Raw genomic sequence first — 24,745 nt, 5'->3', positions numbered from 1 at the left:
GATTAATAAAAACTGTGTATTACTGATATCAGCCAGATGTACTTTTGTCGTAGAATTAGTGTCTCTGATTTTCATGAACTGCAGAAGGGCTGCTCGGATTTCCCTTTTGCTCAGGCCAAAGGTTTGGGTATACAGATCTGCTTTCCAAGTAGGAACAGAAGACCCAGTCACTCTTATGTTTCTAAAACTACCTGCTTTGTACACTTGCTTTCTGCCTTCAGTTGTCATATTTGGGACTTTATTTGGATAGTATCAGTATCCAACAAAAATTATTGTGTTGGATACTGATACTATTATCATGTGGAATTTTAATGTCCTTGATCTGACATTTTTTATAGATGTCAAGTGCTAGAACAAGTCAACCTTGGTTAATATTAAATAGGAAAGCGCTTAGAAGAGCTTTTATTTACAAAAATACTTTAAAGCCTTATTTTCTTTCTCAGATAGTTCTTTGAGCATTTATTTCTCTCCATGTTGCTTATTGGTTGAAATATGTGTAACAGGCTGTTAGAATCAGACTTGTCCAGACTTGGTTTTGAATAGGAACCAATATGGTAAGCACAGGTACACCTTGGAGATACTGTGCGTTTGCTTCCAGACCCACTATGCTGTAATTGATTAGTGTGCAATAGCGTTATGTCTAAAAAATGTACGGACCCTAATTAAAAAAGACTTCATTGTTAAACAGTGCTAACCATCATCTGAGTCTTCAGCAAGTTGTAATCTTTTTGTAATAGTAACATCAAAGATTACTGATTCCAGATCACCCTAACAAATATAGTAATGAAAAAGGTTGAAATAGTGTGAGGATTACCAAAGTGTGACACAGAGACATGAAATGAACAAATGCTGTTGGGAAATGACACCAACAGACTTGCTTGAAAGCAGGGTTGCCACAAACCTTCAGTTTATTAAAAAGTGCAGCATCTGAGAAGCGCAATAAAGCAAAATGCGATAAAACACGGTCTGCCTGTATGTGGCACTAAAGTGAGGACACAAGTTCCCAGAGGAAGAATTCAAAAGGGACACGTCACACCCAGTCCCGTGAGTTTCCAGTGTCTCAACCAGATGAAGGCTGTGGGAAGGAGGGGGAGTGCGAGGGGAGAGAGGAGAGCCACAGCTGGCTCGTTCCTGTGAGTCCCCACCCTAGCCTGAGCTTGTTACACCGTCCTTGCTGGAGACAGTCTGGTTCCTGGTTGAATCCTACCCAGATGAGTCGAGGTGTGAGAGGCTCGCTCAGTAATAGCTTTGGTGGAACTTTTCTGAAGACTTGACTAAATGCTCCCCACCCCCTTTAACAATGTATCTGAGCTGTTTTTCTTTTCTTTTTTAAAAAATTTTATTTATTTATTTTTGGCTGCGTTGGGTCTTCGTTGCTGCGCACGGGCTTTCTCTAGTTGCGGCGAGCGGGGGCTACTCTTCATTGCAGTGCATGGGCTTCACATTGCACTGGCTTCTCTTGTTGCGGAGCACGGGCTCTAGGCACTCGGGCTTCAGTAGTTGTGGTACGTGGGCTCAGTAGTTGTGGCTCATGGGCTCTAGAGCACAGGCTCAGTAGTTGTGGTGCACGGGCTTAGTTGCTCCGCGGCACATGGGATCTTCCCGGACCAGGGCTTGAGCCCGTGTCCCCTGCATTGGCAGGCGGATTCTTAACCACTGAGCCACCAGGGAAGCCCTGAGCTGTTTTTCTGAGAGCTAGAGCAACAGGCCTGGCAAATGAATGCTTTCACTCACATGACATATTACTACGGGGGATAATTAATCTCCACCCTGAAAGGGAGTCTTCAGACGTGTTAGGTGACCAGACTTTCTGGCCTATTTATAGGATCTCTGGTTTGGAATTAATTTGCCGTGGTGGAAGGGCAGAATGAGCTTCCATCTGCTTCATTCTCCTTTTCCAAAGTACGTGTATCATTAACATCTACTATTTACCCAGTACTGTTAAGGCATTTAGTTTGTTTGCAAATATTCTGTTTCATTCCTCACCCTTCCCCCAAACTGTCACTTTGCTCTTTGTTTCCTTTACTAGATTATGTTATGCATTTTCTGAGGCCTTTTCTTTCTCTATACTTTCTCGTGTAGAAGAGAAGCACACGGAGTACAGATTCATCTGAATGATCAGATCAACATAGGCTGGGTTTGTCCTAGGAAGAATTTTTGCTTCCTGTAACGCAGGGGCTGTCGAGGAAGGGCGGGAGGTTTGCTTGACTGGGCAGTGGAAAAAGAAAACGTCCTTAATATGAATAAGCCCCAGTTTGGGTTCACCTGATGTTCTTTCCAGAACGTGCCCTAGTGGGGCTGTGAGGTGGCGTGTGCCACCTGGTGGAGAATTCCAGCGAGACACTGGCAGACACATGTGAAGCGACCTTTCCTTCAGAACGGGAAGGCCCCGTGGCAAGTTTATTCTCTTGCCTCTTGGCCAGCCCTGAAATAGCCTAGTCACATGAGAAGCTCTGACGCTTTAGAAGATTTCAGAGAACAACATTTCTAGCCGTAGCAAGAGCTCATGCCAAAGCCTAACAGTGAAAGTAGCCAGTGCTCGTTATGCGCTAGCCCTGTTCCACGCATCTTGCTGAGTACTTCACCTCCGTTAATTCCTCGTGACTGCTCTCTGCGGTGGGCACTTGAATTATCTCTGTTTTACCAATGAAGAAACGGAGACAAAGAGAAGTGAAAAACTTGCTCAGTGGTACTCAGCTGGTAAAGTTTAAAGTTTTCTGGACAGTAAACCTAAAAGCAGGGCAGACAGATTCCACACCTGTGGTCTTCAACCACTAAATACTTCCTGAAACTCAGTTACCATCAGTAGACACTTCCTTGGCATTAAATGAAACTGCTTTTCAGATTAAGCCCCTAACTATTTGTAGGGATGGATATAACCTCATGATCATTCTCTGTCAATAATTGTTTCTCAAGAGAGTGCAGAGTATTGAATATATAGGATGTTTAATGCCTAAAATTATTATACCAATCTAAGAAAGTAATAAATACTTGAAAAATCTGATATATGATAGATATTACGTAGGTTTGGTTGACTAAATAAAACATGAGGCCAGAAAATGAAAGGGAAGAAGCAACTCATGTATTTGGGAAGTAGTATGAGGAGGTGAGGGCAGCAATGAATATTTGGAAATCAGATAGATGTAATGAAAATGTATAGTCGTGAAGTTATAACTGTTTAAGTTATTCAGGCCATCTCAGAAAATTGGGGAAAAATCAGTGGAAAGTGAGTCAGAAAATGAAGAGTGGAGATAAGCAAAGAATGTTGACGGTTGACCATTGTGCATTGGTAGTTTTATAATTTCTGAAATATGATATGTAAAAGCGAGCATAATTGAATTATAAGAGAAGGCAATGTGTATTAATTTAAAGAAGAACAAGCTGTTACACAAATACAATTTAAATTATTTTTAAGAACTTCTAGTTTATTTTATCAGAAAAGCTAATTTTTTAATGAATGAAATATGTACTATATGCAAGACTGCTTTGGAAGTATATTACAATATAATAACAAGTATTACTCTTTAGAAAATGTAGAATTGGTAAATTTTCCTTTCCCCATTATATAATGATTAGAAAAAAAAACAGGTATACATTTAGACTTTGGATGGACCTGTGAGAGTAGATTCAGCCTGCACTAATGCTCGTGTTTCCTCCTCTGGAATGACATATAGGGCTTCTTAGAAGTTGAGAAACGCCTCAAACACTGCAATTTTTAAGATTCCTAGCATATTAAAAGTTAACACATGTCAAGATTCATTTTCATATATTGTGGAATTTTTAAAATGTTTACATTTGATAAGTCAACGCTCCATGCTTTTAAAATACATACATAAAGGTAGTGGCCCTACACATGACAATTTTCAGATATTATCCAAAGTCTTGTATGAGAGTTGGGCTCAAATCAGATAATCCTAATGGACCCCAACGTCATCCATATCGTGAGGGGGCACATGATTCCATCCCCAAAGGTCAAATCCCTTGCCAGTTCTCAAGGGAGATATCTAAATTTTATCCACTGACTTAGAGCCCAGAGATTCTCTTTAAATATCTGAGGAGCAACTCTCTTTCCAAAGGAGTCCCAGAAAAAACCAGTTCATGGATGGTAGTCTGGTTCCTAGGTTGGGGACCACTTCACAGGGGTTCATTTTATAATGAAACTTCATAACATTCATTTTTATGTCGTATTTTATATGTTTCAAATAATACATCATGAAAGTTTTAAAAAATTAGGGGATTGAAAACAACCGGTTACAGAAAAGCCCTGTGCTTTAGGCACCTGGAGAGCTTAGCCTCTTCGTGAGCACTAGCGCATGACTGTCGAAAGTTTTGTTGGAAAAATTGATGTTTGAGGAGGAGAATGTCAGAAAAACAACTGTGCCCTCGGTAGGGCTTCGTGGGCCTGCTCGGGGTGTGGGGGGAGTCTGGGCAGCTGCGCTCTAGGTCACCGCTGGAACATCGGTAAGCCCGGCGCCATTTTCTCTCTTGGGAAGAAGATCATGTTTTGTAAAAAGGTGGTTTTTTTGCCAATTTTTTTTCAAAACCATTTGCCTAAGGAAATGCTATTCATCCTTGCAAAACTCCATGTTATTTTCATAGGAGCTTAATTCATAATAGCCAAAACCTAGAAAGAGTCCAAATGTTCGCCAATAGATGAGTGGATACCACGGGATGAATTGGTAGGTTCATACGGTGGAATCCCGCTCAGCCATAAGGAGTAAACTGCTAACACAAGCAACAACATGGATGGATTCTCAGTCATTATGTTGGGAAAAAACAGCCAGAGACAAAAGATGGCACGCTGCTATGATGTCATTTCTATCAAGTTCTAAGGGCAACACTACGCTATAGTGATAGATGCTTTCGGTGGGTGGGTGGTGCATGAAGACCCTCTCTGGAGGGACAGCGATGCATACGTTCTATTTTTAACGGGTTGTGGCTACACTGATGTTTAGATTTACCAAAACTCATCAAACTATACACTTAAAATCCATACATTTTGCTCTATTTAACTTATACCTCAATTAAAAGGCTGAGAAATAATGAGAAACAGTAAACAATAAATACATGGAATGCTTTTTACCCATTAGAAAAACCTTCAGACCATTGGAGCTTAACATTATACCTTCAGACATTAGTACGGGCTAATGTAAGAAATGTTTGTGTGAAGACTGTTGGTGTCTCTTCCTCAAAAACTCCTTGTGGGGATGTTGTCAGTTATGTCCTTCAGTGTTCCTATGCAGATCTGCAGACTGCATTTTTTATATATTTCTTCATGAATTGCTATGATTCCTTTTAGAAAATGATAGTAAATACATAGCTTATCAAGTGTCCTTTTTGTTCTTTCTTCTGAGCACGTCAGATCTAGGCTTACCATTCCATGAATGCTGCTGTCCTTAGCATTCTTACCCACACTCCAGATTTTTTTTCTTTACTTCTATACTTAGGATGAACTCTTGCCCTGCCTTCCAGGCAGCTCCACCTGGAGAAGTAACCTAGTCTCCTGCTGCCTCCTTGGAATAGTTTCCATATTGTAGGATATTTTGGAATGTCTTCAACCTAATGTGTCACACCTGCTATCAGGGTTTCAGTTTGAGTTATGCCACAGGCTAAACTTTTGATCTCGGTAGACAATTAACTACTGCAGACCTCATTTCCATCCTCTGAAAATAGACACGATGAGTAAGCTGGTGTTATCATCCCTAAAATGTTACGAAGCTTACTTTCTAGTTCTATATAGATGCCCTTGCTGAAAATTGCCCTGTCTCCCCAGTGTGTATGTCCTCTGAACAGAGAAAAGATGAGTTATCCTGATTCTAATTTAGTATTCACTATAACTTCCTTCATGAAGCATTTTTTTTTGACTGTGGAATTCCGCAGCCTTTCCTATGGCCACTGAAAGCCAAAATGAGTTTCCACTGAATATGTGTGGAGGCAAAGAGGCCAGTGAATCATCTGGAATTTATGATTCTTCCCCAAGTAACCAATAACTGTCCATAATTCAATCTGTTTAAGTACATTTCAAAGGCAATTCAGTTACATCTAAGCAGCTAAAGATCAAGTTTATTGTTTTTCAGTAACTCCAAAAGGCTTTTTTTTTTTTTTTAAATATAGGTATATGTACTTCTAGGCAAGAATATAGGGGTTTGGCATTTGCCTGTCTTTTGAAGAAGAAAGTTTTCATTTCTGTGGCTAGCTTTTCCCTAGGAATGCATTTTAAAATCCAGTTTTTATAATACAGTATAAAAGATCTTTCTAGGGAAATCCCTAGATTTCCCTGGCTGTCCAGTAGTTAAGACTCCACGCTTCCAGTGCAGGCGGCATGGGCTCCATCCCTGGTCTGGGCACTAAGGATCCCGCAGGCCCTGTGGCAGCGGCCAATAAATAAATAAATAAATAAATAAATGATCTTTCTAGTATGCTTTCTTTTCTGTTCTTGTATCTGGAATATTGAAGACGTGCAGTTTTATTTCTCAGTCTGTGACTTGGCGTTGGGGAAATCCTTTTGGTTTTATTTCCATGTTTTTTATCATTAGCAATTGCGTCCCTAATTTGTGACTAAATTTTATGTGATCTTTGTTTCAAAAAATGTTTTCCAAATTGAATGTATGACATTTGTGAGAGAAACTGTGCAAAAATCATAAGCTTGAACGGCTCTTCCCCACACTGCCAATAAAAGAGACCCAGCATGTTCTTGATGTGGCCATTATTCGTCCATTGTTTCATTGTGATCACAACTCTCCGTGGGCTTTGGGACCATATTTTGATTATGCCTCCATTGAGCAATTTTATGAATTTTTGTTGGACTTCAAAAGATATAAATTTATAAAATTCAGTAGGAAATAAATTATGCTTTTAAAATGTGTGACCTAATTTAAATATAACTTCATTTAAAACAAATTACTACCTGAATATTAGCAATATTTTCTATTCCTGCTAAAATCACCATGGCAAGTGGGTTTGAAATGTAACTCACTTGTCACTCAAGACAGTTACTGCTTATGTTTTTATGAATGAAGGTCTTAAGATATCAAGGGAAAAACATGAAGATTTTTCCATAGTATTGGTATTGCCCCAGAGGAGACTCTTCACTTGGTAGGTGGACCAAATCAATAATACTACTTTTCATTAATAGTCACGATATTCCACAGAAAGGAGATGTGTCTTTCTGGGTGTGTGAAAGAAACACACGCATACTCTCCTCCCACCGCAACATATACACTCTCCAACACACGCAGCCACAGACTTCCCCCACACGTTTTTTTTTTCTGAGTAATTCATTTTGTTTCTTGTTTTGAAATATTTTCAGACTTACACAGAAATTGTAAGTTCCTTCACCCAGAGACTCCATTCAAATTTTGCTAATTTTCCCAATAATGTCTTTAATAGCAAAAGAATCCAGTCCTGGAACATGCTTTGCATTTAGATGTGTCATGTGAGTATCCATCAAACCAGAATAAATCCTTCCTTGACCTTCATGAGCTTGGCTCTTTTGAAGAGTACAGGCCTGTGATTTTCTAGAATGTTCCTGAATTGATTTGTCAGATGCTTCCTCATGATTGGATTTAGGCTCTTCATTTTTTCGCTGCAGTATCATAGCAGTGATGCTGTGTTCTCATTGAATCTCATGAGGTGGTGAGTGACATCAGTTTGTCATGTCCTTGGTGATATTAACTTTGATCACTTGAGTAAGGTAAGATTTGCCAGGTTTCTTTAATGTGAAGTTACTATTTTTTCTTTATGACTAATATGTGTTTTGTGGGAAAAGACTTTGAGCCTGTGTAAATATTTATTTCTCATCTAAATTTCATCCACTAGTTTTAGTATCTGTTTTTGCTTCTTGCCTGAATTAATTATGACTTAAATGATTGCCAAATGGTGGTTTCTAATTCAGCTATTCCTTCTACATTTATAAGTTAGCATTCTGAATGAAAGGCATTCCCTTCTCCCCACTTATTTATTCACTCGCTCATTTATGTCTGTGTGGGCTCATGTATTCCTGTTTCATTTGATGAGATGTAATGGGCCTCTATCACTATTTGTTTGATAATCAAATGTTCTCAGAATTGGCTAGCAGAAGCCCCATGATCTGGCTTCTGAAATGCCCACATTATTCTCTGAGCACATCTGTACTTTTTTGGTATAACATGATGTTCCAGATTCGTGGGGTACTTCCTGTCCCAGCCTGGACTCAACTATTCCTTAGAGATGTCCTAATTCCTGGTATTTAGAAGCCAAGGTCTGGACACTTGGTGTCCTCCATGCTACTGGGGATTTGTTGCTCCCAGACCCTCTCAGGAAGCAGAGCCAGAAAATACATCTAGGTACATACACGCACAGAGGTATATTTTAAAACAAACATATACTTTTACTTCTATATTCATTCATTTATCTATCTAAAGCCATAAATTCACACTGATATATTCAATTCTAAAAAAAACACCATAAAGTTCATTCTAGCTTTCCCCCTTTTCAAATTTGTAACTCCCTTTTCAGGCAGTGAAGAACTTGACTCCAATTAACCTCAATATATGTATGTATTTGAATGGTCTAGCTATAAGTACCAGTCTCCTGACTCTTAGCCCCTTACTTCATGCAGGCCCCCATCATCCATTTTTGCTGCCGTAGTAGCTGAACCATTGGCCTTTGGTGTAGTTTCTCCATGTTTGTTAGTTCATTTTCCTTCTGTTAATCTGTCAGTCTTTACCTACACACACACACACACACACACACACACACACACACACAAACACACATGTATACATATAAAACGCTGGCAATTTAACGGGTAGGGAAAGTAGGGAAGTAACTGTTTTACTCCATGGGTATAATCATAGGCTGATCTGATAGGAATTAAATGGACTATATCTCCAACTAGTGAACAAGTTAAAAAGTTGTAGTGATAGAAACAACTATTATTCATTGCTTTCAGGCTGTAATTGCTCTTCAAGTAACAGCAATAATTAAATATAAGTTAATTCTTCCTTATTAAGAATCATCTACATGATGTCCTGCAATACTTTCAAAAAATACTCTAAATTCAGTAATGGGTTTTACAATTTTTGAAGAAAAGGTGTAGAAATCTACTGGTTTTTCACAAACTAAATTTTTAAAAATGAAAATACCTGAAAGCACAAGAGATTCACATGATGTAAGGAAGATTAAAAAGAACAGGAGGCTTCCCTGGTGGCGCAGTGGTTGAGAATCTGTCTGCCAATGCAGGGGACACGGGTTCGAGCTGTGGTCTGGGAAGATCCCACATGCCGTGGAGCAACTAGGCCCGTGAGCCACAACTACTGAGCCTGCGCGTCTGGAGCCTGTGCTCCGCAACGAGAGAGGCCGTGATAGTAAGAGGCCTGCGCACCACAATGAAGAGCGGTCCCCCGCTTGCCACAACTAGAGAAAGCCCTCTCACAGAAACGAAGACCCAACACAGCCAAAACTAAAAATAAATTAATTAATTTAAAAATAAAACATATCAACAAATAATAGAAAAGGTTCGCAATGTGTTGGCATAAGGCAAATGGTATGCAAATAACCAAGCCAAACCTTTACATTAGCAGAGCATACTGTCTGTATATTTTCTGAAAAAATGTTTTGAAATGCTCAGAGTTGCTAGACAACACATGGCCTCACCATATTGTTGTCAAAATCTGAGGCACGGCTCGGCTCTGTGAGGAGTTTGCTCGCGGGCTATGGCTTTACTATGTTTCTGTGATGCAGTTGTCGTTCAGTGGTTAAATTGCTCTATTCTGTGCTCCGGTATTTGCATTTACATTACAGACAACAGAGTGAAGGATGGTTCTTATTAGTGAAGCATCTACAATTGATTCTTCACAGCTTTGTAGTTTGTATCATGATTAGGAGAAAGTTTCAGCTCTGATGCTGACATACTTCAACATACGTATGGGCCCTTCTTCCGTGTTTACTTGTCAAGATTCTTTATGAAATTGATGACGCAAGAGGGAGAGGACATCCTAAATGCTGTAGGAGCACAGTTAACCCCAGAAGAGTGATTGATGGCTAGGTTTGTAAAAGCAACTCCCTCCTGCCCACGTTCCCCAGCCTCTGCTTCTGATCACAGGGTGGTGTTTGCCTTCTAGACAGAATATCAATTAGGATATGGAGATTTTATACCTGATGGTTCAGTTAGTTAATTCAGAGAGTACAGTAGATCCTTGACGAGTTTGGATTGAACTTTTGGACAAATTGCAAGTGTCCTTAAGCATATGTTGCTTTGGGGCAAATTTGTGTGCGGGGACCTCACTCACTAGTGGATCAGCTTAGCAGGCTCTTCTGAATCTGCAGCTCAGTGCAGTGGTATCGCCTCCTTCTGTTGCTACAATAACAGTCACATGGAAAAGCATATGCTTAGTAGTATTCTCAAATTTTAGCATTCATAAAGCCCTTCTGTCATATTGCTTGTTAAGGTCAAGGGTCCAACACCGTGGTACTTCTCTACCCTTATAATTCCAACAATATTTTTGAATAGGTAGATTGCAGTTACATTGAAATGGTTGATAAATTATCTTGCCTTCTAGTTAGTGGTTAAGCATTTTCCATCCCTCCCTCCCTCCTTCCCTCCTTTCTTTTGTTTAATAAGCCTCTTGATCTCAAACCTGAGGTTTTATATTCCACAGAATGTTTCTTAAAGAGTCATGTATATTCTTTTACATTAGTTCAGTGCTTCCATCTCTGTTCTTGTCTGGTACTTACCTTGGCTTCTATTTTCATTGCCACATGTAACTGCCACACCAGTTAGCTGTGTTATAATAATATAACAAAAGTCAGAAAGACCTGAACTGAAAATCAGCTATGAAAACTACCAGCTGAGTCTGCATATACTTAAAACTGTGGGTTAATAGTACCTGTTTCACAAGTTTATTGTACATGTTGAAAGAAATAATGTATAACAGTGCTTGTCACAAACGAGGCATACAGTAAAAATGGATAAATGTTAGAAGATAAATTCCGCTAGGCAGGGATCACAAGCACCTAATACAGTACCTGGCACACAGTAAGCACTCGGTAAATACATGTCACCTGTTGCCATTTTTCTTCTGCAACTGTAGCCCTCACCACAGTGCTCTGAAAACTAAAGATCAATGATGTGCCTATAAGGCATACAATAAAAGGTCTGACACGAAGTAGGTGAGTTAGTTAGAATTACATTTTTATAGTTATATCATCAGGCGTATGATTGGTCTGATGTAGCATTCTTGGGCAGACATCTTCAGAAAGGCTAAAGGTCTTTTGTTTTGTCCTTCTCAGGCATCCTGTTTTCCTTGGTGGTGATGCTGTATGTCATCTGGGTCCAGGCAGTGGCTGACATGGAAAGCTACAAAAACACGAAAATGAAAGACTGCTTGGATTTCACCCCTTCTGTGCTGTACGGCTGGTCATTTTTTCTGGCCCCAGCGGGGATATTTTTTTCTTTGCTAGCTGGATTACTATTTCTAGTAGTTGCACGGCATATTCAGTTACATCACTAATCAAACTGTTGCCACCAGTATTTTCTTGAGAGATTTTAAAACAGAGCATTTTTTTTTAAAATTCTGTCTCCGTGATCCTAGCATAGAATGAGTTGATGTAACTTTTTAGCTGCTATGTGAATTATCCATTTTACTTGGGATCTTCTCTAATAAGAGGGTCCTAGAATCTCTCCAGACTCCATCTTGCTTCCATCTTATCTAAGTGCTCTCAAGAATCTAGTTTTTTAGGGAACAGGTAACATGGGCCTTCCCTTCACTGCACTTGTTAGAGTTTGCGGGTAACAAAGGCCTGGCAGTAGCAGAAAACAGTCACCAGGGGCAAATCATGATTTGAGTTAAGCGTCCTCCTTGGCATTCACTTCTGCTGCTCTTAAAAAAATCCTTTGGAATCCCATATCTGATAAGAGGTTAATATCCAGAATATATTAAGAACTCCTACAGCTTAACAACAGTAACAGCAACAACAACAAAGCAAATACCAGATTTAAAAAGGGGCAAAGGACCCGAGCGGATGTTTCTCCAAAGATGATGCGCAAATGGCCAAAAAAAAAAGTCCTTCGGAGATTAATTAAGAACAACAAACACATGTTGTCAGAGAATTTACTCCATTTCTTCTCCACACACATAAATATCCACATACACATGTACTGACACCTGTGAGCAGATTATTCATTATTTAAAAATAGACAGCAGTTGTTCTCGTAGCAGGGGCTGCGTGAACTCACCAGTTACAACGGGTCACAACAAAAACAACACGTACTTATTCCACTTCCTTACGAAAAACAAGTTTGGTTATGTAACGTATTCACTTAATTGTGCATGCTTACATAAATCTTAAACTATATTTAAAAGAAGCAAATGTGTACACCAAATCACATACAATGAAGATTGGATTTTTATGAACTTAAAGTGGGTTAATTGTATATGTAATATGGTTGAAAACATGTAAAAACCAAGCGCCTTCACTTTGTACATAATTCTATTCGATATTTTTAGATTTCATTTAAAAATTATATTGCTAATATGTTCAGCATGTGAAAATTTATTGATGAAATGTGCTTTTAATATGCACTCAGCTATAAACTTTCGAAATAGTTCCAGATGAGGATGATAACAGCCTTGCTTTATTAAAGACCGTGAAATGTGAACTTTTCCCAAGATCTTACGGGTTATAGTTCTGATCATTTGATTCCCTTAACAGTCGTCTCTCCCTGTCTTCAGCTTTGCAGCAGGTATGTTAACATGTACAGATCTGCTATTTCCTTTAACCTCTTGGAAGATAACGTTTTGGGGATGGTTGTGGGAATTATTCTTTATTATTTACTAGAGTAGACATTTTGCATATCAAAGATTTTTGTTTGGCACTAATTTTGATTGAAATCAAATCCATCTGAGAAGCCTAGGTCGTATTTGCATTTTGGAAGCCTCCTGACAGAGGAGTTCCCTGTTAGTGAAGGAACAGAGGCCCTGCGTGGTGTGCGGCCTGTGTTTCAGGCACAGCATTTTACTCCGCAGCTGTTTGAATACCGAGGGCCTGACTCGGAGGCACATTAAAGGATGACCACCTAGAAGCCGCTGTAGGATAGAGGCGTGTGGCTTTCACTCCGGGCTCCCATGATGGGGAGATTGCCTGAATCTTCTCTGCACATCTTGTACTTTCCATTAAACCTTGTTTCAGTGAGAGGGCGCTCTGGGGGAAGAGCGAAGATCTGAGGTATCTGCAGATCACCAGGGCATTTTAGGGGTTAGTGACAGGGCTTGCGTGTTTAAAAAAAAAAAAAAAAAAAGACTTCAGGGCCTTAACTGGTCTCTCAAGCCGTTTCAGTTTTATCATAAACGTTTTCCTGGTCCTTTCCTTTGTCTTTTTCTGTTTCATTTTTATATTGCTTCGTTTATTTCTTTGCTTTTGGCTTGATTATTACAAAAATAATTATGGGTTCTGTTATTCACATTGACTGTGATATTAAGTTGTGGCATGCTATTAAGTTTTCCAGACGATGCTAGATGTATTTGCTTAGTTCATGTCATCTGTAAATACAATTCCTTTTTGTAGAACTTTGGAATGGAGCCTTTTTCTATGTATTATACATCATTTAAATTTCACATGCAAGCTGCTTTTAGTAAAGGTTTGAATATTTGTAGTTTTCAGATGGTTACTCTTACTTTCTAATACTTATGCGACTACCGTTTATTTATCTTAAGGCAATTGGCTGAATATCTGATGTACATGACACTTTCACACAGATCAACACTTTGGAAGTGTTTCATAGGTGTAATGCATCGGTCACACGAGTTCAAACACATTTCCTGACCTATTTCACCAGCAATCCATGGAAGAAAGGAAGGTGAATTGTATTTGCTGTGTCAATGAGTAAAATATACTTTAAAAAAGCAGATATGTTCTCGTTACAGCCTTCTATCTCATTTGGGGTAATATGTTTCCTTTTATTTCTCTATTTGGCGTATTGATTTATTTTCAGAAGCTTTCAAATGAACTGTTAAAAATCTTTTTAAGAGGATTGATTTTGCATCATAAAGTTTCAGTTCAACAAATAAGATATCTTTTTGGTGACACTTCTAGAAAGAGTGAGGAGAGAGGGCAGTGAGTTATGTGCTTGGACTTTGGTGAAGGCTGTGATCTCTCCACACTGTGTTTGCCCAGGGAGTGTAGTTCAGTCATGTGGCAGGGAGCACAGGAAGCTGGCTAGAAAAACCCTCCAGAGACAATGAATGAAGATGTTCCATTTGGGGTTGAGTGTAGGACTTTAAATAATACTGTTAGGTGTGCTCTTACTGGTCACTGGCTGCTTTTATGACTAATCTATGAAATGTATTTACTGAATTTGAAGATTAAATCCACTTATAAGAGTATATTTATATGATGGAAGAGGTGTCAGTGTTTGGTAATTATCTAACTATCATCAACTTTGTGTGTGTGTGTATGTGTGTGTTACATGTATAAGTTTGGATAGAGTTAAAGTGAATAGTGGAAATCAGTACATTTGAGTAGCACATTTTTAAAAAATTCAGCTTCTCAGGGACAGTAACATAGTTGTTTCCCTGGTGGGCTCTACCAGGAATGGCATCTCATACAAAAGAGATGAAATAGAAACTAAATTTGTATGGATTGTCTGAAGGAGTTAAATATATGGAGACATTTTTTCGGTGACGATCAAATATAGGCAGAGAAACTCCAACAAAACCCTAGGAATAAGGTATGTTAGATACGTTAAAAACCAAGGAGGGTGGGGAAATAGTTAGCATCATACATATTATAATAAGCGTAAACTAAACAAAGGAACATTTAATCTGATTAGCAGGGAAAGAGGAAAGAAAGAAAGAAAAAGTTAGAGCTTAGAGCTTCTGAACTAGCCACAGCTTAGGCAAGTGGTAGGAGCTCTACCCTCAGGACCGTTACGGTCAGCCTGGGCTGGCTGTGGACGTGGGAGTATTAGAGAGAACAAGTCGGAAATGACAGAGGAGTACAAGAGGCCCCCTCTGGCTTTCGAAGGGTCATTTTTTCCCCTCACTTGCAAAATTGAAGGGGCAATTGGATGGTTGAACTTTGTAAAATGATCCACCTCTGGTTGTAAAGAATCATATGGTATAGCTAGTAATTCTATTGCACATGTATATGTATATATATATGTGTGAGATTGTGTGTGTGTGTGTGTGTGTGTGTGTGTGTGTGTGTGTGTGTGTGTATGGAGAGAGGGAGTGTGTGGAGAGAGAGAGAGTGCGTTTTCCCTCAGTACCTCCGTATCCATGGGGGACTGGTTCCAGGACCCCTGCAGATACCAAAATACACGGATGCTCAGTCCCTTATATAAAATGGCATTGTATTTGCATATAACCTATGTATATCCTCCTCTATACTTTAAATCATCTCTAGATTACTTTTAATATCTAATACAATGTAGATGCTATATAAATAGATCCCAGCATGGCAAATTCACGTTTTGTTTTTTGGAACTTCCTGACATTTTTTTCTAGCATTTTAAATCCACAGTTGAATTTGTGGGTGTGGAACTGGTGGATATAGAGGGGAGGGCTGATTACACATCAGGTATCTATAAGTAGCTACAAGGTATCTATAAGTAAGTAAATTAGAATGATTTTTAATTCTTGAAGTGATGATTTTTCTGGTTCACACAAGTGACAGCGATAGTCTAACCTGGCTGTGTGAAGTAAGTATGGTTGGAGCCATTGGCATCCTGCACTGGTCCTGAGCATTGTGCAGGTGATTTAGGGGGGAGAAGGCTCACTGCAATAAAATAAAAACTTTCAATATTCCATTCTTCTGGGAATCCAGGAGTTAATGGTTCTCCCTTTATATGGCAACTCTTTTTTTTTCTTTCCTTAGCACTTCTTTATCCACTAATTCTAACAAGAGACTCTGCCACTGTTAAAAGATTCACCAGTGCGTGCAGACAGCACTGCTATTGCAGACTCTCTAAACAAGTAGATATTTAAACAATGCAGCTTAGAGAAGAGTACAGTACGGCTTAAAGAGTAATGCTTGTTGCCTCATATTTTGCTGTGGGATATGCAAGACACTGTAAGAAATACTGGCATATTGTCTTCACCCCCCAAAAATACAAGAGACATTTTTTTCTCAAGATTTTTATGGGTATGTGTAAATATCTGGAGGGTTGTCAAACAGAAAGTTGGATTAATCTCTGTGTGTGTGTGTTTATGTGTATATACATATGTGGTATGTATGCATATGTATTTGGATACAGATTTGGAGAAAACTGTATATTTGTCAGTAGGTATACGTCTGAATACACGTGTACCTATATACATAATATATGTGTATTTATAAAAATATTTTTACATCTATAATGTATACATGTATATATATATATATATATAAGAAATGCCTACATTTACATCATTGTTTGTGGATTTCCACATAGCTATCTGTCTCAGGCATTCCCAGGCTCTTAAGGTTTGCTGAACAGGAGGACACATGTCATCTTCATGCTATTGCATGCCTGTCCCCATGGAGGGTGAGGGGTATCGGGGAGACTCAGTGAGTGGCGTCATGGCCTCTCTCTCTTGGATCCAGGGCCTATGTGGGGATGCATGTGCAGTGGAATATTCACTCTTACACTGTGAAGGCCCAAGGGCAGTGACCCTGTCTTGAACATCTTCTAGCAACTGATACCTAGCAATTGATAGCTGTTGGTGAATGTCTAACAGTTATAAACTTTGCTGGATAAAAGGATTCCTTTATAAAGCAGCATGCCTTGCTGATACATTCACTCAGTCCCCCTGCAGAACATTAAGCCTGGTGGAGCCCCCCATGGATTCTTTATTTGGTTCACCTTAGGGAGAAGCTGATGGTGTGGTGGGGAAGGTGATAAATCTGCATCTGGAGACCTGCACTCCGATTCTGGATTTTAAACTTTTGGTTTGGGAAGTTATTCCACCTCATTTTGGTGAGTTCTTCATCTAAAATACTTACTAGTTTATTCAACAGATACACACTAATTGTGTGTACACCCATAATTGTGTACACACTGTACGTGACAAATGGTGCTAGATGTTGGGTATCACTAAACAAAGCAGACATTTAATTGTCACTCTTCAAACTGGGATTCAAGGAAGAAATATAGACAACAAACAAGTGAACAAAAAATAACTATGAATTTATAAATTGTGATAAATCCTCTAAAGAAAAATACACAAGACGTAATGACAGATAAAACCATGACTGTTGGATAGTCCGGGAATTTCTCTCTAAGAAGAGAATTCTGAGTATTCTGATACATAAAAGACGAAGCATCCATCTGGGTGAAAAGCAGCAGTGAAAGGATTTCAGGGAGGGGAACTAGGGGGAGAAAAGGCCTGCAAGTGGAAAAGAGCTTGGCATGTTCTAGGAACAGCAAGGTGGGCTGTGTGGCTGGCATGGAAGGGAGGGTTTGTGATATAACTGGAGAAGTAGGAAAGGCCCCATGCTTCAGAACCCTTGAGCCAGAGTATAGTCTGAGGGGTAAAACCCAGAGTATAGTCTGAAGGGTAAAACTGAAAAAACTTGCCGGTGGGTTGGCTATGGGTTGAGATAGGGGCAAATTAAGAATCGCTTTCAGATTTCTAGCTTCAGTGAGTGAGTAGATGGAAGAGACTGGAACTGGGAAGACAGGAAGGCAAAGGCTTGGGGGAGAAAGGAATCCCTTGCTCGTTGTGATGCTGTAATAGTTGATAAGCCTGTGAAGGGTGCAAGTTGAGACGGTGGTGGATAATTGGATGTGGCCATCAGGAGCTCAGAGGAACAATCTGTGCTGGAGGCTTACATTTGAGAGTCACCAGGTTGAAAGCCATGGGAAAGGTGAGACCACCAGGGAGGACGGCTAAAGAGAGTGACTCTCTGTGCCCTGGGAACCCAACATCTAGAGACTGAGCCAAAGACTGAGCCTGAAGAGAGGCCAGAAATAGACATGGAAGGATTGGTGGGAAACGTGATACTGAGGAAGCCCAGAGGGGTGACTGTTCTGAGAAGGGACTGCTGAGAAGATGACTAAGACGAGGAAAGAAAGGTGACCTTAGGCTGTGGAAGCATGGAGGTTGTTTGTGACAGGGACAGCAGAAGTCGTGGCATGGTGGTCAGAACAGAAGCCAGATTTGATTGGTAAGAGGAGTTAATGAGAGGTGAGGAAGTAGAGAAAGCTTGTTGTGCAACTTCTAAGAGAAGGTGGTCTTTGAAGGAGAGCAGTCACGGATCTGGGTGGAAGAGGGTATGAGGACCAGAGAAAGCATTCTGAAGACCTGGGAGAATGAGAGCAAGTCTGTGTGTTTTGAAAATTATCCCGTCCAAAGGGAAAGTTGATGATGTGGGAAGGCGTGGTGGCCGGAGTCAAGGAGCTGCCAGTGTGTGTGGAGGGGCAGTGCTACCTGCCGCCCCTCAGAGGGGGTCCATATCTAAAAACACCCAGAATGTGGAGAGCACTCATTCCATTAAATTTGACAAAAACAAACAAACAAAGATCCGGCTGCGCATTTACCACGTCCTTGTTCCAGCATTAGGTGTTGGGGTTACAGAGAGTTTGGCAAGTCCCTTGTCTAGGTCAGATGTGATACTCTTCATTGCTGGTCAGCCAAGCATGTACAGAGGACCCCAGGGAGTCAACAGCAACGACAGCAGATTCAGTGTCTCAGTATGGATCCGTCAGGATCTTACTGCCTATCTAGACGATTCCATCTTGCTAGTGAAGCTGTAAAGCTCAATACTCCCTGACATCTCCAGACAAGTGTTTGAGAAGGAGATTTCTTGCTTCCATCTGATGGCATTAGTTTTATTCCTTTCTTGAAGAATCCGGTGACTGTCAGAAAGCCATTCACTGGTGTGGTGGGAATACTCAGCTTTCTCTTTAAGGACAGTCAGAAGACACACCAGATAGTGCACTAGAGCCCTGGATCTGTATTTTTGATCTGGAAAAATACCCTAAGATAAAAGGAAAAGTACAGTATATGGAAGAGGGGTGATCAAATAAAACTATCAGAAAGAGGCTCAGTTTGGATTCTGAGAAATTCTTATATTTCTTAATTCATCAGTAGTAAAATTAGAGGAGTTTATTTTTAAAACAGAATATGTAGAAGAGTTGTGTTCTTGTCTTTTTTTTTTTTACTCCTCTCTCTCTCTGCTTGGCCTGACTGACTACGAGCACAATCAGTGGACCAACTCAAGGCTGCTGGGGTACATCTTATGCTCATAGATACTGTAGTTTTTGATTGATCAATAGCGTTATCAATACAGTTTATGATTTCTAATACTTTTGCCTGTCCACATGATAGCACGATGTTTCTCATTAATGTGGTTGTTTCATGACGTTGTTGTTTCAATCATAAAGTGTGAACCCCAAAGCCTACAATTTCACCAACTACCCAGCTTTCAGAAAAATAGTTTCTAAGTTCTGTTACTTCCTATTCACAGACACAATAGGACAGAAAAAAGATATTAAAAATACTGTTTAATTCTCCAAACTGTTTTTCTTTACAAAAGCAATACATATTCATTAAACAATTCAGAAAGTACAAATGAGCAGAAAGAGAGAAATTTCACCCATAATTCGCCCACTAGAGTCAAGCAATATATAAATGGTTCTAATAGGTAACTAAAAGGGTCATACAGAAAAATGTTTTGTAAACTTAGATTTTTACTTAATATGACAGCTTTAACATTTTTGTGTCATTAAATATTTCAAAGATTGTCTACACTCTTTCACTATGAGCCAGGCCAGCACATCTCAGACACAGGCCAGCCTGGTCTGTGTTGGAGTCTCTGACTCTGGAGAGTCTCCTGTTTTTGAGTCACTTTGTTGTTCTCCACGTGGACATATTTTAAAATGGAGGAATGATAGGGAAAGTCCACCCTAGGTTATTGTGAGTTAAATAATTGTGGACAGTTGCAAATCGTATCACAAGAATAATAGATTTCCACTCTAGATTTCCACTGAGTGAAAGTCCAGACAAGATCAACAATGGGCTGACTCTGATTCTTGAGCACCTCCTGTGTACCAGTAGCCTTTCATACGTTGTTTGGTGGTGGCATTCCCATAGGGAGTTGAGGGCACTGAAACTGGGGGTGTGTGGAAATTGCCCAAGGCCATGCAGCTAGGAAGGATTGGAGATGGTTTTCTAGCTGTTTGAATCTCCATGCTCTTTCTGTGATACCACTTGGCTTCTCCCTAATAGTGGAGGGAAAATATTTTGAACATATTTCAGTAAAAACAGAACGATTTCTATGAATGATTAGGGCTACAGCTTGGATTAGTTGCATGAATGAAAAACCACAAATTGAGCTACTTTTAGATCCTCCACTGACTACTCCCTCTACTGCAGTCTTTGGGCTTCAGGCATTAAATGGGATGGTGCAGATGTCAAGGTCCCTATGGCACACTCAGTGACATCAGTCACCTAAGATCTGCTATGAGTCTGAAGCCACTTGAATGGCTTATGCCCCTTGAGTGCAAAACAGAAAGCCCACTATTTAGAAAGCAGATACCGCCTTGCAGGAGTGTCTTCCTTGCCATATTATTGGAGGCCATTGCTCGCAGTGTTGGAGAGCACCTCCAGCTATGTGTAGGGAAAGGCAATGGACTTGGGTCCCTTAGGCGGGTCACTGAGCCTCTTTACTTTTCTCCAAACGATATCATTGGGCAAAGCCCCCAGAACAGTGTCCAGTCTGTGGTTGGCTCGGAACAGATTTCCCACTGAGCACCAATTAGCAGGGGTGAAGGCCTTCCAGTTAAGAGAGAAGGCCCTGGAGAGAGAGAGAGAGTGAGCGCCAGGCTTGGAATGTGAGTTCAACTATTAGCAGTGTGATTTTGAGCAACTATATATCTTCCCTCTGCCTCAATCTCCTTGTCCACAAAGTAAGGACAGCAAAAATGGTCGTGCAAAGTGTTTAGAACAGTGCCTGCCACAGAGTAATCGCTTAATACATGCTCTCTATCATTGCTATTCATTTTTATTTTATTCTAGTTTTGAATTACCATGTTTCTATAATTTCTGATCCAAGACTTCTTACCTTACTCTTCAAAGATTGTGGATATAATTTTTCTAGGACCAATTCTGTTTTCCTCATTCTTGCGCTCATTTTAGGAACATCTTACATCCCACTGACTCTGTGTGTATAAGATTGCCCAGGAGTGTGATGAGAGCTAGAAGAACTTGTGGGGAGGGGGACAACAGTAATATTAGGTCCCTTTTATAGAAAATAGACTGCCAAAGAAAAGTTATCTCAGAAGTTCCTGGGACGGGTTTCCATATGTGGTTGGCTAACCAAAAAAAAAAAAAAATCCAAATTGAATTAGTGCCTTTTAAATGGGGAATACATTTAAGTATATATAAAAAGGAAGGCACAGAAAGGCAATGAAGAACGGCCCCCTGCACACCAGCCCTCCTTGCGCCCTCGTTACGTGGCTTCACTTTGAACCAGATCGCTCTCCAGCCTGCTGCCAGCCACCACGTGGCTGCTGGGCAGTTAGTTAAAGCCCAGCTCATATTACTGCAATGCAGGGCTGGGCACCCGTGTCCCAACTGGTACACAACTGATCTACACAGAAATCAACTTCAGGTCTTCTCTGAAATTAAGTGTGAAGGCGTGATTCCTGTGATCCTCTTTTTCCTTTCTTTTGCTTTATTTCTTTTTGGAACCGTGCCTCTCTTGCACCACAGAGGAACTTCAGTTAGGTTGTCAGTCTGATAGACTGCATTATCAGATACGTTAGCTTTCCTCCCTCTTCCGCTGGCTTAAGAGCTTCGAAACACAAAGAATAAAAAGTGCTAAATGGGATGAAATGACCTGTCCAGGGTAGACTCAGCATCTGTGAATGACTCAGAAACCCCGCAGCTTCAAGGCCCTCCAGTCTGAGTTGCTTTTTACTTGGCTTTCCTCTCTTCTTCTCTTTTCGAACTGAAGTACTTTGTACATCACTGATCTTGGAAGATTGTTTCTTGAAACGAAACCGTTTTTCCCCAGCCTAAGGAGCCTCAGACCAGATTTGGAAGTGCGGTTGAGTGTTGAGCCTTAGAAGAGGAGATTTAAGCCTCACCTTCATTATGATACAATATTTATATTTCACAGAATGTTCAAGAAAGACAAGCAAGCAACTTCCAAACAGATTTGGCCAATACATACAATGGATAGCAGTGACCTGTGGTTTTAGGATTAGAGAAACAAAAATGTTTTAGAATGTGACTTGGTTAGAAGATACAGCTCTGTGCAGCTGTTAACCAGAGAGGAGGAATCCAGTCCCTGCCCCGTGAATGATCAAAGGGTATTAAACATGTCTCAGGTCACACGTAATAGAAAGTTATCCCTGGTGGAACAAATTAATAGAATTGCTAGCATTTATGGGAAAGTGGGAGTGAAGACACTGCTTCTACTCATGGCTGATGTAGGTTGTGATCTCAGGAAAGACATTGCTTATTTTTTCTATCTGTGAAATTGAAAGAGTCATTCTTTGAAAGAGCTTGGAAAACAAGGTCGCCAGCTCATGTCCCAGGTTGTCACATGTTATCTTTGCAAAAGAGCCATCAGGAAAACTGGTTATGATTTCTTTTTTTTAATTAATTAATTTATTTTGGCTGTGTTGGGTCTTCGTTTCTGTGCGAGGGCTTTCTCTAGTTTTGGCAAGCGGGGTCCACTCTTCATCGCGGTGCCCGGGCCTCTCACTATCGCGGCCTCTCGTAGCGGAGCGCAGGCTCCAGACGCGCAGGCTCAGTAGTTGTGGCTCACGGGTCCAGTTGCTCTGCGGCATGTGGGATCTTCCCAGACCAGGGTGCGAACCCGTGTCCCCTGCATCGGCAGGTGGATTCTCAACCACTGCGCCACCAGGGAAGCCCCTGGTTATGATTTTGACATCCCTCCTGGTTCTGGTGCAAGATTACCGTCCGGCATAGTAGTTAACTCTCCCCAGCGATGGCCCAGCTAAGGGGTGTTGCTGATATAACCCCTCTGTGATGGAGTCTTCACAGTAGGTACTGAGTAAACACCGCCTGGATGAATGAAGGACTGAGTGAGTGAAGGGAAGTGGTCAGGGTGAGGCGAGCCCAGAGCAAGGTCACTTTTATTGATGACTTAGAAGAAACAGAAGCAGCATATAAATGTTTATATTAAACAAATATTCTGTGGCTTATTTATGTTCATTTAGGAAAATGAAAGTCATTCTTTAAAGAGTTGGAACAGAGCAGAAGTTAGCAAATATTCTGGATTCTGTCTTTCTCTTTCAATGTGTACTAATTAGCAGGAGGAGTTTAAGTGCAGCTAAAGGTAGGGGTGGCTTGCTCAGCAACCAGGTCCTGCTTGCTCTTCACGTACACCAAGCATGACTGCATTAAGAATATCCTATTTCCTTGGAGCACTTTGTTGAAACATACTTCATAAGAAAAGGTAGTAATAATGTCACAGAACTGGCTCCTGTTTTACTTTCTAGGGACCAGGCCCCTAGTTTATGCCACAAAACCAGAACAGGTAGTTGTGTCAAGATGTGGCTCCTGGCCCCAGGACAGCCAGTCCATAGTCTATCCAACTGCTCGTGACTTAGGACCGTAGCCCGGGACAAAAGTTGGGCAGTTGGGTTCTTCTCCTTCTCCCCTTCCTCTTTCTCTCTTCTCCCCCAGCTGCTGCTCTCCCAGAAACTTATACTGGGGACATATGCAGAGGTGTAAGTGAAGCCAGATCTAGCCTTTGTACCCCAACACCAAATTAATTCTCGGAGACAGAGTTTCGGGTGAAGTAGAAAAGAATGGCTTTATTGCTTTGCCAGGCAAAGGGGGCCACAGCGGGCTAATGCCCTCAGAACTCTGTGTCCCAACCTGGAGGGGTCGTGAGGTGTTTCATAGTAATGGTTCCATGATAGCGTGTTGGCTCATGGACACTCTTCTGATTGGCTGGTGGTGAGGTCATCGGGAGTCGGCATCATCAACCTTCTGGTTCCAACAGGTCTGGGGTCTCCATGCTCGTGGGCAGCAGACAGTTAACTTCTCCCGCCTGGAGGGGGTTTCAGTACCTGCAAAACAGCTCAAAGATATTGTTCTGTGCATCCCTCGAGGGGGAACCAGGACCCTGCCCCAAGGCTGCACTGTTGTGTCCTGACTGCTCCTCCCTTGTCTCTGCATCCTCTCCCTTCCCTGATTAGTAACTGTTTGAACCTGCTTGTTGGAACTCAGGGTAGGTCCTGGAGGCTGAATGAAGCCTATTTCCTGTAATCAAGAAATGGATGGGGGACACAGAAAGGCTTTCGTGCCCAGGAGCCCTACAGGGCTCTGCTCGGTATCATAAGGAAGTAGTAGAGACAGAAGCCAGCAGTCGTCATGGGAACAGTCAGAAGGCTTAGGGGGATGGAGACATTAGAAAGCACATGAAGCTTTTTGCCAGCGGGTCAGGAAGTCATCCACATGAGAGTGTAGAGGGGCCCCATGAATACCAGATGGCTGTCGTGAGGTCCGGAAGCTTTTGCTGCTGTGGCCGTTGGTGCCCCCTGGCCTCCAACTCAAGGATCCAGTCAGCCTAGGCCCTTTTGTGTCCTGTTCTTGGCTTTTTGTGAGACTTTCTCTTCTTGTACCATCTGTTTTGTTCGAATATTCCCCTCCCCCATTTACACTAGCTGAGGGAGTCCACATTCTTGGCAACCCAAAGAGCCAAACCAAAACTGGAAAGGAAAATATAGGGGCAGTCGCCCCACGATAGGTCAGTTCGTGTTACCTGTAAGAGTAACAGGGCGAGAGGAGCAGGCAGTGTGTTC

At 41.0% G+C, this 24,745-nt stretch overlaps 1 protein-coding gene across 2 annotated transcripts in view; it reads left to right on the top strand.

The window, feature by feature from the left end:
• TMEM182 (transmembrane protein 182) overlaps positions 1 to 13,636 on the top strand; it is a 50,605-nt gene extending 36,969 nt beyond the window's left edge. For both annotated transcript variants that reach the window (XM_073790962.1, XM_004314269.4), the window contains one exon: positions 11,272 to 13,636. In XM_073790962.1, the coding sequence (XP_073647063.1) occupies positions 11,272 to 11,492 (221 nt within the window). In that variant the 3' untranslated portion in view covers positions 11,493 to 13,636. The remainder of the gene's footprint in view (positions 1 to 11,271) is intronic.
• Positions 13,637 to 24,745: the final 11,109 nt, after the last annotated feature.

This window comes from Tursiops truncatus, chromosome 14, assembly GCF_011762595.2.
Source record: "Tursiops truncatus isolate mTurTru1 chromosome 14, mTurTru1.mat.Y, whole genome shotgun sequence".
Classification (NCBI taxonomy): domain Eukaryota; kingdom Metazoa; phylum Chordata; class Mammalia; order Artiodactyla; family Delphinidae; genus Tursiops; species Tursiops truncatus.
The sequence above is the reverse complement of the archived record's forward strand: the minus strand, read 5'-3'. Positions and strand labels throughout refer to the sequence as shown.